The sequence below is a fragment of the Oncorhynchus kisutch genome, linkage group LG18, assembly GCF_002021735.2.
Source record: "Oncorhynchus kisutch isolate 150728-3 linkage group LG18, Okis_V2, whole genome shotgun sequence".
NCBI lineage: Eukaryota > Metazoa > Chordata > Actinopteri > Salmoniformes > Salmonidae > Oncorhynchus > Oncorhynchus kisutch.
The window spans coordinates 69,200,012-69,213,213 of NC_034191.2; the positions used below are offsets into that span (position 1 = coordinate 69,200,012).

Here is a 13,202-nt window from a genome sequence, read left to right on the forward strand (position 1 = left end):
AACACTACACACACTGTCTAAAAACACTACACACACTGTCTAAAAACACTACACACACACTGTCTAAAAACACTACACACACTGTCTAAAAACACTACACACACACTGTCTAAAAACACTACACACACACTGTCTAAAAACACTAAACACACGCTCTCTCTAAAAACACTACACACGCTCTCTCTAAAAACACTACACACACACACTCTCTAAAAACACTACGCTCTCTCTAAAAACACTACTCTCTAAAAACACTACACACATGCTCTCTCTAAAATTACTACACACACACACTCTGTAAAAACACTACACACACACTCTCTGAAACACTACACACACACTCTCTAAAAACACTACACACACTCTCTAAAAACACTACACACACACACACTCTAAAAACACTACACACACACTCTCTAAAGACACTACACACACACTCTCTAAAAACACTACACACACACACTCTAAAAACACTACACACACACTCTCTAAAGACACTACACACACACACACTCTAAAAACACTACACACACACACACTCTAAAAACACTACACACACTCTCTAAAAACACTACACACGTGCTCTCTCTAAAATTACTACACACACACACACACACTCTGTAAAAACACTACACACACACACACACTCTCTCTAAAAACACTACACACACTCTCTAAAAACACTACACACACTCTCTAAAAACACTACACACACCCTCTAAAAACACGACACACACACACTCTCTAAAAACACTACACACACACTCTCTAAAAACACTACACACGTGCTCTCTCTAAAATTACTACACACACACACACTCTGCAAAAACACTACACACACACACTCTCTAAAAACACTACACACACTGTCTAAAAACACTACACACATGCTCTCTCTAAAATTACTACACACACACACACACTCTCTAAAAACACTACACACACACACTCTCTAAAAACACTACACACACACTCTAAAAACACTACACACACACTCTCTAAAAACACTACGCTCTCTCTAAAAACACTACTCTCTAAAAACACTACACACATGCTCTCTCTAAAATTACTACACACTGTAAAAACACTACACACACACTCTCTGAAACACTACACACACACACACACTCTCTAAAAACACTACACACTCTCTAAAAACACTACACACACACACACTCTAAAAACACTACACACACACTCTCTAAAGACACTACACACACTGTCTAAAAACACTACACACACTCTCTAAAAACACTACACACACGCACTCTCTAAAGACACTACACACACACTCTCTAAAAACACTACACACACTCTCTAAAAACACTACACACACACTCTCTAAAGACACTACACACACTCTCTAAAAACACTACACACACCCTCTCTAAAAACACTACACACACCCTCTCTAAAAACACTACACACACCCTCTCTAAAAACACTACACACACTCTCTAAAAACACTACACACACCCTCTCTAAAAACACTACACACACACTCTCTAAAAACACTACACACGTGCTCCCTCTAAAATTACCACACACACACACACTCTGTAAAAACACTACACACACACACACTCTCTCTACAAACACTACACACACTGTCTAAAAACACTACACACACTGTCTAAAAACACTACACACGTGCTCCCTCTAAAATTACCACACACACACACACTCTGTAAAAACACTACACACACACACTCTCTCTACAAACACTACACACACTGTCTAAAAACACTACACACATGCTCTCTCTAAAATTACTACACACACACACACACTCTAAAACCACTACACACACACACTATGTAAAAACACTACACACACACACTCTCTAAAAACACTACACACTCTCTAAAGACACTACACACACACTCTCTCTACAAACACTACACATACTCTAAAAACACAATACAGTCTCTCTAAAAACACTACACACACACACACTCTCTCTAAAACACTACACACACTCTCTAAAAACACTACACACACACTCTCTAAAAACACTACACCCACACACTCTAAAAATACTACACACACACACTATGTAAAAACACTACACACACACACTCTCTAAAAACACTACACACTCTCTAAAGACACTACACACACACTCTCTCTACAAACACTACACATACTCTAAAAACACAATACAGTCTCTCTAAAAACACTACACACACACACACTCTCTCTAAAACACTACACACACTCTCTAAAAACACTACACACACACTCTCTAAAAACACTACACACACACTCTCTAAAAACACTACACACACACACACTCTCTCTAAAACACTACACACACTCTCTAAAAACACTACACACACACTCTCTAAAAACACTACACACACAGTCACACACTTACAAAATACCAGAGACAACCTCACAAAACATCACACACAGATACAAACACAGGCCTAACACACAACCTCACACACAATCACACAACCATCACACACCCTCACAAAAAAAGCAGCCCTCTCCCTAAATTACGGAGCCATAACTCCCCCGTTAGAGGAATGTGGTGTGGTGGGGAGAGGGGAGGTGGGGAGCACTGAGATATAACAGACCTAGAGACTGTGTCCAAGATGTCCAACCTTTGTTTTCAATGTAATCTACTCACGTTCGCGTACGGCGATTCATGGACAGTCTATATTTTCGGGTTGCTCCCGGTTTACATGTTTTTTATTTCATTTTTATTTAACCAGGTAGGCTAGCTGAGAACAAGTTCTCATTTGCAACTGCAACCTGGCCAAGATAAAGCAAAGCAGTGTGATGCAGACAACAACACAGAGTTACACATGGAGTAAACAATAAACAAGCCAATAACACAATAAACAAATCAATGACACAGTAGAAAAAAGAAAGTCTATATACAGTGTGTGCAAAAGGCATGAGGAGGTAGGCAATAAATAGGCCAATAGGAGCGAACAGTTACAATTTAGCAGATTAACACTGGAGTGATAAATGAGCAGATGATGATGTGCAAGTAGAGATACTGATGTGCAAAAGAGCAGAAAAGGAAATCAAATAAAAACAGTATGGGGATGAGGTAGATAGATTGGGTGGGCTATTTACAGATGGACTATGTACAACTGCAGCGATCGGTTAGCTGCTCAGATAGTTGATGTTTAAAGTTGGTGAGGGAAATAAAAGTCTCCAACTTCAGCGATTTTTGCAGTTCGTTCCAGTCACTGGCAGCAGAGAACTGGAAGGAAAGGCGGCCACATGAGGTGTTGGCTTTGGGGATGATCAGTGAGATATACCTGCTGGAACGTGTGCTATGGGTGGGTGTTGTTATCGTGACCAGTGAACTGGGGCGGCAGGGTAGCCTAGTGGTTAGAGCGTTGGACTAGTAACTGAAAGGTTGCAAGTTCGAATCCCCGAGCTGACAAGGTACACATCTGTCGTTCTGCCCCTGAGCAGGCAGTGAACCCACTGTTCCTAGGCCGTCATTGAAAATAAGAATTTGTTCTTAACTGACTTGCCTAGTAAAATAAAGGTTAAAAATAAAAAAAATTGCTGAGTAGAGTGTTGAAAGCTATTTTTGTAGACAACATCGCCGAAGTCGAGGATCGGTAGGATAGTTAGTTTTACTAGGGTAAGTTTGGCGGTGTGAGTGAAGGAGGCTTTGTTGTGAAATAGAAAGACGATTCAAGATTAGATTTTTGATTGGAGATGTTTAATATGAGTCTGGAAGGAGAGTTTACAGTCTAACCAGACACCTAGGTATTTATAGTTGTCCACATATTCTAGGTCAGAACCGTCCAGGGTGGTGATGCTAGTCGGGCAGGCAGGTGAGGGCAGCGAACGGTTGAAAAGCATGCATTTGGTTTTACTAGCATTTAAGAGCAGTTGGAGGCCACGGAAGGAGTGTTGTATGGCATTGAAGCTTGTTTGGAGGTTAGTTAGCACAGTGTCCAAGGAAGGGCCAGAAGTATACAGAATGGTGTCGTCTGCGTAGAGGTGGATCAGGGAATCGCCCGCAGCAAGAGCGACATCATTGATATATACAGAGAAAAGAGTCGGCCCGAGAATTGAACCCTGTGGTACCCCCATAGAGACTGCCAGAGGTCCGGACAACATGCCCTCCGATTTGACACACTGAACTGTCTGCAAAGTAGTTGGTGAACCAGGCTAGGCAGTCATTAGAAAAACCAAGGCTGTCGAGTCTGCCGATGAGGATGTGGTGATTGACAGAGTCGAAAGCCTTGGCCAGATCAATGAATACGGCTGCACAGTAATGTTTCTTATCGATGGCGGTTAAGATATCGTTTAGGACCTTGAGCGTGGCTGAGGTGCACCCATGACCAGCTCTGAAACCAGATTGCATAGCAGAGAAGGTATGGTGAGATTCGAAATTGTCGGTAATCTGTTTGTTGACTTTGCTTTCGAAGACCTTAGAAAGGCATGGTAGGATAGATATAGGTCTGTAGCAGTTTGGGTCAAGAGTGTCCCCCCCTTTGAAGAGGGGGATGACCGCAGCTGCTTTCCAATCTTTGGGAATCTCAGACGACACGAAAGAGAGGTTGAACAGGCTAGTAATAGGGGTGGCAACAATTTCGGCAGATCATTTTAGAAAGAAAGGGTCCAGATTGTCTAGCCCGGCTGATTTGTAGGGGTCCAGATTTTGCAGCTCTTTCAGAACATCAGCTGAACGGATTTGGGAGAAGGAGAAATGGGGAAGGCTTGGGCGAGTTGCTGTTGGGGGTGCAGTGCTGTTGACCGGGGTAGGAGTAGCCAGGTGGAAAGCATGGCCAGCCGTAGAAAAATGCTTATTGAAATTCTCAATTATGGTGGATTTATCTGTGGTGACAGTGTTTCCTATCTTCAGTGCAGTGGGCAGCTGGGAGGAGGTGTTCTTATTCTCCATGGACTTTACAGTGTCCCAGAACTTTTTTGAGTTAGTGTTGCAGGAAGCAAATTTCTGCTTGAAGAAGCTAGCCTTGGCTTTTCTAACTGACTATGTATAATGGTTTCTAGCTTCCCTGAACAGCTGCATATCACAGGGGCTGTTCGATGCTAATGCAGAACGCCATAGGATGTTTTTGTGTTGGTTAAGGGCAGTCAGGTCTGGGGAGAACCAAGGGCTATATCTGTTCCTGGTTCTAAATTTCTTGAATGGGGCATGTTTATTTAAGATGGTTAGGAAGGCATTTAAAAAAAATATCCAGGCATCCTCTACTGACGGGATGAGATCAATATCCTTCCAGGATACCCCAGCCAGGTCGATTAGAAAGGCCTGCTCGCTGAAGTGTTTCAGGGAGCGTTTTACAGTGATGAGTGGAGGTTGTTTGACCGCTGACCCATTACGGATGCAGGCAATGAGGCAGTGATCGCTGAGATCTTGGTTGAAGACAGCAGAGGTGTATTTAGAGGGCAAGTTGGTTAGGATGATATCTATGAGGGTGCCCGTGTTTAAGGCTTTGGGGAGGTACCTGGTAGGTTCATTGATAATTTGTGTGAGATTGAGGGCATCAAGTTTAGATTGTAGGATGGCTGGGGTGTTAAGCATGTTCCAGTTTAGGTCGCCTAGCAGCACGAGCTCTGAAGATAGATGGGGGGGCAATCAGTTCACATATGGTGTCCAGAGCACAGCTAGGGGCAGAGGGTGGTCTATAGCAGGTGGCAATGGTGAGAGACTTGTTAGAAGTAGAAGTTCAAATTGTTTGGGTACAGACCTGGATAGTAGGACAGAACTCTGCAGGCTATCTTTGCAGTAGATTGCAACACCGCCCCCTTTGACAGTTCTATCTTGTCTGAAAATGTTGTAGTTTGGAATTAAAATTTCTGAATTTTTGGTGGTCTTCCTAAGCCAGGATTCAGACACAGCTAGAACATCCGGGTTGGCAGAGTGTGCTAAAGCAGTGAATAGAACAAACTTAGGGAGGAGGCTTCTAATGTTAACATGCATGAAACCAAGGCTATTACGGTTACAGAAGTCGTCAAAAGAGAGCGGCTGGGGAATAGGAGTGGAGCTAGGCACTGCAGGGCCTGGATTCACCTCTACATCGCCAGAGGAACATAGGAGGAGTAGAATAAGGGTGCGGCTAAAAGCAATAAGAATTGGTCGTCTAGAACGTCTGGAACAGAGAGTAAAAGGAGGTTTCTGGGGGCGATAAAATAGCATCAGGGTATAATGTACAGACAAAGGTATGGTAGGATGTGAATACAGTGGAGGTAAACCTAGGTATTGAGTGATGAAGAGAGAGATATTGTCTCTAGAAACATAATTGAAACCAGGAGATGTCATTGCATGTGTGGGTGGTGGAACTAATAGGTTGGATAAGGTATAGTGAGCAGGACTAGAGGCTCTACAGTGAAATAAGCCAATAAACACTAACCAGAACAGCAATGGACAAGACATATTGACATTATGGAGAGGCATGCTTAGTCGAGTGATCAAAAGGGTCCAGTGAGTGGAGAGGTTGGTTGGGGGTCGCGGCGATTTAGACAGCTAGCCAGGCCATCGGTAGCAAGCTAGCATAGGATGGAGGTCTGTTATTAGCCACCTCTTGCGTTCCATCAGTAGATTAGTGGGATTCCGTGTGGTAGAGGGGATTAATCCAAATCACACAACAACAACAAAAAGAAAAACAATAGATATAGTTATAGAGGCCCAAGAAGAAAACATAATAATAATAAAAAATAAATAAATAAATTGTCCGATTGTCTATTCAGATAGCAGCCGATAAGACAGCTAACGGTTAGCAGGCCGCAGATGGGCATTCAGGTAACGTCGCGACGGAGGAGCCAGCCGGATAACTCCTTCGGGTAGATAACGTTGGCAGTCCAGTTGTGAAGGCCCGGTGGGGCTCCGCGTAGGCAGCAAAACGGGTCCGGATAGGTGACTGCAGCCCAGGAGTGATTGATGGAACTCAGGAGTGATTGACGGAGCTGGCTAGCTCCGGAATAATTGATGTTTGCTCCGGAATCGACGAAAGCCGATAGTCATACGGATAGCAGCTAGCTAGCTGTGAGATCCAGGTATGAATGTCCAGAGAGCGGTTGAAATCCAGGGACATGGAGAGAAAAATTGGTCCGGTATGTTCCGTTCCGAGCCGCGCTGCGCCGTACAAAACTGCCGATAGATTTTCGAGCTAAAGGATAGCTGATGACCACAAACCGTGGTTAGCTGAATACTAACGATTTGCCAGTAAAGAAGCTAACTAGCTTCTGAACTAGCTTCCGATTAGCTTCTGGATTAGCTTCTGGGCTAGCTTCTGGCTAGCTCCTGGCTAGTTTCTGACTAGCTTCTTGGAGTTTCTGGCTAGCTTCTTGGAGGATTACAGATTTGAGGTAAATAATACTTTTTTATAAATATAAATTGGTGAGGAGGGTTGCAGGAGAGTGTTTTGAAGATGAGTTGATGGAAAATTTAAAAAATGTATGTGAAAAAAAGTTGTAAATATATATATACGGGACACGACAAGACGAGGACAAAAGACTTCTGAACTGCTATGCCATCTTGGAATACGAGAGATTGGACATGGCAGACATTGGATGAATATAACGTTAATATCTTTGACGATTCAATGGCTGCTTTGTGCACAGAGGTGATGACTAAAGTGTCTTATTACGATTTTCTTTAAATATCGGACTTCTCCATGTCTTTCTGGGCCGGGCGTCAGTTAAACTGCAGTACCGAAGCAGGCCTATAGTCAAAACCGTGCTTCTAGACCAGAACCCTGGCCCCTTGTTGGGGAGGTTGTGTCCTGGGGAGCTGGGGAGAAGAGTTGAGAGCCAGGGAGGAGGTCCCATTCACAACGACCCCAGGGTCTCCTTCCCTCCCCTGGCCACCTGGCTTCAGGGTCACATTACACTGCTCCAGGCAGACCCCCTCTCAGTCCCCTGACAGACACTACAACTTCTCTACCATTATAGTACCACTACACACCACTAGATGACCAAGCACTACACTACACACCACTAGATGGCCAAGCACTACACCTCTACACTACACTACTATTCTACTACACTACCACACTACTACACCACACTACTATACTACTACACTACACTACTACACCACACTACACTACTACACCACACTACACTACTACACCACACTACTACACCACACTACTACACAGCATTATTATTCCCGTCTCCCCACTATGGAGTCAGATGACACTACCATACAAAGGTCTTGCTGACTAATCTACATCTACACACTAAACAACACAATGTTGTATTATGACTGATTGTTTGTAAGATACATGATATGCTCACTGTGATAATTGAAAGTGACGCTGTTTTTTCCAAAAGGCCTAAAATGAATAGAAAAAAAACACACTTACAGAACACTACCAGACTCACTCACTATTCAAATAAACCAGAAATGCATAAACAGCTACTCACTGGCAGCGGTGACGTTGGCCGGCACACTGGCCAGTCCCCCTGCATTGGTGCTGGCCACACACTGGTACCTGCCCAGGGTGAGGTTGGTGAGGACTGGGATGAGCAGCGTGCCAGGCTCCAGTACCACCCCCAGGTCCCCACCAGCCCCGGCAACCAGCTCACGCCCGTTCAGCCGCCAGCTGATGTTGGCCGAGGGGGGTCGGGCGCTGCACCTCAGGGTCACGCTACCACCTAACTTCTGCACCACCGACAGAGGCTCCTCTGTGAACACTGCCACTTCATCTGGGAGGAGGGAGGGAGAGATGGGAGAGAGGGAGAGATGGGAGAGAGGGAGAGATGGGAGAGAGGGAGAGATGGGAGAGAGGGAGGGATGGGAGAGAGGGAGAAATAGGAGAGAGGGAGGGATGGGAGAGAGGGAGAAATAGGAGAGAGGGAGGGATGGGAGAGAGGGAGAAATAGGAGAGAGGGAGGGATGGGAGAGAGGGAGAAATAGGAGAGAGGGAGGGATGGGAGAGAGGGAGAAATAGGAGAGATAGGAGAGAGGGAGGGATGGGAGAGAGGGAGGGATGGGAGAGAGGGAGGGATAGGAGAGAGGGAGAAATGGGACAGAGGGAGGGATGGGAGACAGGGAGAGATAGGAGAGAGGGAGGGATGGGAGAGAGGGAGGGATGGGAGAGAGGGAGGGATGGGAGAGAGGGAGAAATAGAAGAGACAGAAAGATAGGAGAGAGAGAGGGAGGGATGGGAGAGAGGGAGGGATGGGAGAGAGGGAGGGATGGGAGAGAGGGAGGGATGGGAGAGAGGGAGAAATAGAAGAGACAGAAAGATAGGAGAGAGAGAGAGGGAGGGATTGGAGAGAGGGAGGGAGGGGAGAGGGGGAGGGGAGAGATGGAGGGATGGGAGAGAGATGGGAGGGAGAGGTAGGGGTGGGAGAGGGAGAGATGGGAGAGAGGGAGGGGAGAGATAGGAGAGAGAGGGAAGAGATGGGAGAGAGATGGAGGGATGGGAGAGAGAGGTAGGGGTGGGATAGAGAGGGATGGGAGAGAGAGGGAGGGGAGAGAGGGAGGGATGGGAGAGAGGGATGATGGATAGAGGGAGGGATGGGAGAGAGGGATGATGAACAACTTGGTGTAAACCTCCATCGTTAATAACACATTAGTTGAGATAGATCCCTGTTATCTCAGACATCCCAGTATCTCTATGACAATCCCTGGTTCCCTGTTATCTCAGACATCTCAGTATCTCTATGACAATCCCTGGTTCCCTGTAATCTCAGACATGTTATTATCTCTATGACTATCCCTGGTTCCCTGTTATCTCAGACATGTTATTATCTCTATGACTATCCCTGGTTCCCTGTTATCTCAGACATGTTATTATCTCTATGACAATCCCTGGTTCACTGTTATCTCAGACATGTTATTATCTCTATGACTATCCCTGGTTCCCTGTTATCTCAGACATGTTATTATCTCTATGACAATCCCTGGTTCCCTGTAATCTCAGACATGTTATTATCTCTATGACTATCCCTGGTTCCCTGTTATCACATACATGTTATTATCTCTATGACTGTCCCTGGTTCACTGTTATCTGAGACATGTTATTATCTCTATGACTATCCCTGGTTCACTGTTATCTGAGACATGTTATTATCTCTATGACTATCCCTGGTTCACTGTTATCTGAGACATGTTATTATCTCTATGACTATCCCTGGTTCACTGTTATCTGAGACATGTTATTATCTCTATGACTATCCCTGGTTCCCTGTTGGGATGCTGTGACATGACCAGCACTCTACTCACCAGTGACAGTGACATGACCAGCGCTCTACTCACCAGTGACAGTGACATGACCAGCACTCTACTCACCAGTGACATGAATAGCACTCTACTCACCAGTGACAGTGACATGACCAGCGCTCTACTCACCAGTGACAGTGACATGACCAGCGCTCTACTCACCAGTGACAGTGGCGCCGCCCTGTAGGCAGCACAGTAGCACAGCACCCAGAGCACACAGCACTCGCGCCCGTCGCTTTTTCATCCACGGAGTCCAGTCTGTTCCAGACATCTTCCATACACTACCCCCTGATGGAGAGAGAGAGAGGGGGTCAAATGTCATACACAGATTTACAACACTCAAAACAAACAATATGAATCCACTCATTCCCACACACATTCTGTCACTAAACCAACAACCACTCTAACTACCATACCACTGACAGATCCCATGGCAACATCATAAACAAACCTCCACACACAGCGGAAAACACTCAGACACATACAAACACCCCACTGAAAGGTAGAGACCAGGTGAGGGTCCTAGTCACAGCAGAGGCCCGCCCTCAGAAACACAACTCCAGCCCAGACAAACAAAACCTTTCTTTTCCGTCAGCCCCCATCCTCCTTTCCTCCCGCACCCATCAGCCTCTCCCTTCATCCTTCTGCGCCTCTCCCCCCATTCAGGTGGAGCAGATACAGGTAGAGGAAGGGGATACACAGAGCCTGTATTCACCACTCAGTACAAAGAACAACTGACTACAAGGAGGAGGGGAGGGGGGGGTGCTAGTAGTGCAGCAGTGGGTGTGTGAGCAGGACCTCATATGAATATTCGTGTGTAGATTGTGTGTATGAGATATGAGAGAGGGAGAAATAAGGCAAGAAATCAGGGGGGAGAGAGAAAAAAAAGAGAGAAAAAGAGAGAGGGGTAATGGTCAGTCTATTAACAGTTAATGCCGAGCGGGGAGATTTTCTCTCTCCCTCGTGGCTCTCTGCCAAGTTTCCCAAATTCTTCCCTGTCAGGTTAAACTAACAACTTCCTGCCAGGATGAGGAGGGTGGTCCATACAGCTCCCAGACTGGAAATCTCTCTCTCATGCACTCACACAGCAAACTTACATGCACCCACACAGCAAACACACATGCACCCACACAGCAAACACATGCACCCACACAGCAAACACACATGCACTCACACAGCAAACTTACATGCACCCACACAGCAAACACATATGCACGCACACAGAAAACACACATGCACGCACACAGAAAACACACATGCATTCACACATGCACTCACACAGCAAACACACATGCACTCACACAGCAAACACACATGCACACACACAGCAAACACACATGCACACACACAGAAAACACACATGCACGCACACAGAAAACACACATGCTCTCACACAGAAAACACACATGCACGCACACAGAAAACACACATGCTCTCACACAGAAAACACACATGCACGCACACAGAAAACACACATGCTCTCACACAGAAAACACACATGCACGCACACAGAAAACACACATGCTCTCACACAGAAAACACACATGCACGCACACAGAAAACACACATGCTCTCACACAGAAAACACACATGCACGCACACAGAAAACACACATGCACTCACCCAGAGCTGGACAGGGGAGAGAGTGGTTGGTGGAAACAGGGTTCTAAGCAAAACATCTTCTGTAGTTGTTCACTATTATTACTATCCTACCCTTCTCTCTCTACCCAGAACCCCCTGGCCTTCTTTCCTTATCTCTTACCCTTCTCTCTCTACCCAGAACCCCCTGGCCTTCTTTCCTTATCTCTTACCCTTCTCTCTCTACCCAGAACCCCCTGGCCTTCTTTCCTTATCTCTTACCCTTCTCTCTCTACCCAGAACCCCCTGGCCTTCTTTCCTTATCTCTTACCCTTCTCTCTCTACCCAGAACCCCCTGGCCTTATTTCCTTATCTCTTACCCTTCTCTCTCTACCCAGAACCCCCTGGCCTTCTTTCCTTATCTCTTACCCTTCTCTCTCTACCCAGAACCCCCTGGCCTTCTTTCCTTATCTCTTACCCTTCTCTCTCTACCCAGAACCCCCTGGCCTTCTTTCCTTATCTCTTACCCTTCTCTCTCTACCCAGAACCCCCTGGCCCTTCTTTCCTTATCTCTTACCCTTCTCTCTCCACCCAGAACCCCCTGGCCTTCTTTCCTTATCTCTTACCCTTCTCTCTCCACCCAGAACCCCCTGGCCTTCTTTCCTTATCTCTTACCCTTCTCTCTCCACCCAGAACCCCCTGGCCTTCTTTCCTTATCTCTTACCCTTCTCTCTCCACCCAGAACCCCCTGGCCTTCTTTCCTTATCTCTTACCCTTCTCTCTCCACCCAGAACCCCCCTGGATTTATTTCTCTCCTCTCTTTGATCTAAATGGGCTGGCTGGATCACATGAGCTCTGTCTAGAACATACCGGAACATGCACTTTAACACTGAGTCTGGACACATCAAGAGCTTCCTAACAAATACACACAAAGCACAAGCATACACACCCAGGGGCTAGACAACCAAAACTGTATTTGGCTAACTAAGACTAATACCATAACCACATGGACATAGCTAGGCTACACAGTAACCGATGGACATAGCTAGGTTACACAGTAACCGATGGACATAGCTAGGTTACACAGTAACCGATGGACATAGCTAGGCTACACAGTAACCACATGGACATAGCTAGGCTACACAGTAACCACATGGACATAGCTAGGCTACACAGTAACCAATGGACATAGCTAGGCTACACAGTAACCGATGGACATAGCTAGGCTACACAGTAACCGATGGACATAGCTAGGATACACAGTAACCGGTGGACATAGCTAGGCTACACAGTAACCGGTGGACATAGCTAGGCTACACAGTAACCGGTGGACATAGCTAGGCTACACAGTAACCGGTGGACATAGCTAGGCTACACAGTAACCGGTGGACATAGCTAGGCTACACAGTAACCGGTGGACATAGCTAGGCTACACAGTAACCGGTGG

General features: G+C 45.9%; 1 protein-coding gene across 1 annotated transcript in view; it reads right to left on the reverse strand.

Annotated features, from left to right (window-relative positions):
• LOC109909883 (brother of CDO) overlaps nucleotides 1–13,202 on the reverse strand; it is a 52,702-nt gene that overhangs the window by 18,097 nt on the left and 21,403 nt on the right. The window contains exons 2-3 of the mRNA XM_031796638.1: nucleotides 10,340–10,465; nucleotides 8,374–8,655 (exon numbers count right to left, since the gene is read on the reverse strand). Of these exons, the coding sequence (XP_031652498.1) occupies nucleotides 8,374–8,655; nucleotides 10,340–10,448 (391 nt within the window). The 5' untranslated portion in view covers nucleotides 10,449–10,465. The remainder of the gene's footprint in view (nucleotides 1–8,373; nucleotides 8,656–10,339; nucleotides 10,466–13,202) is intronic.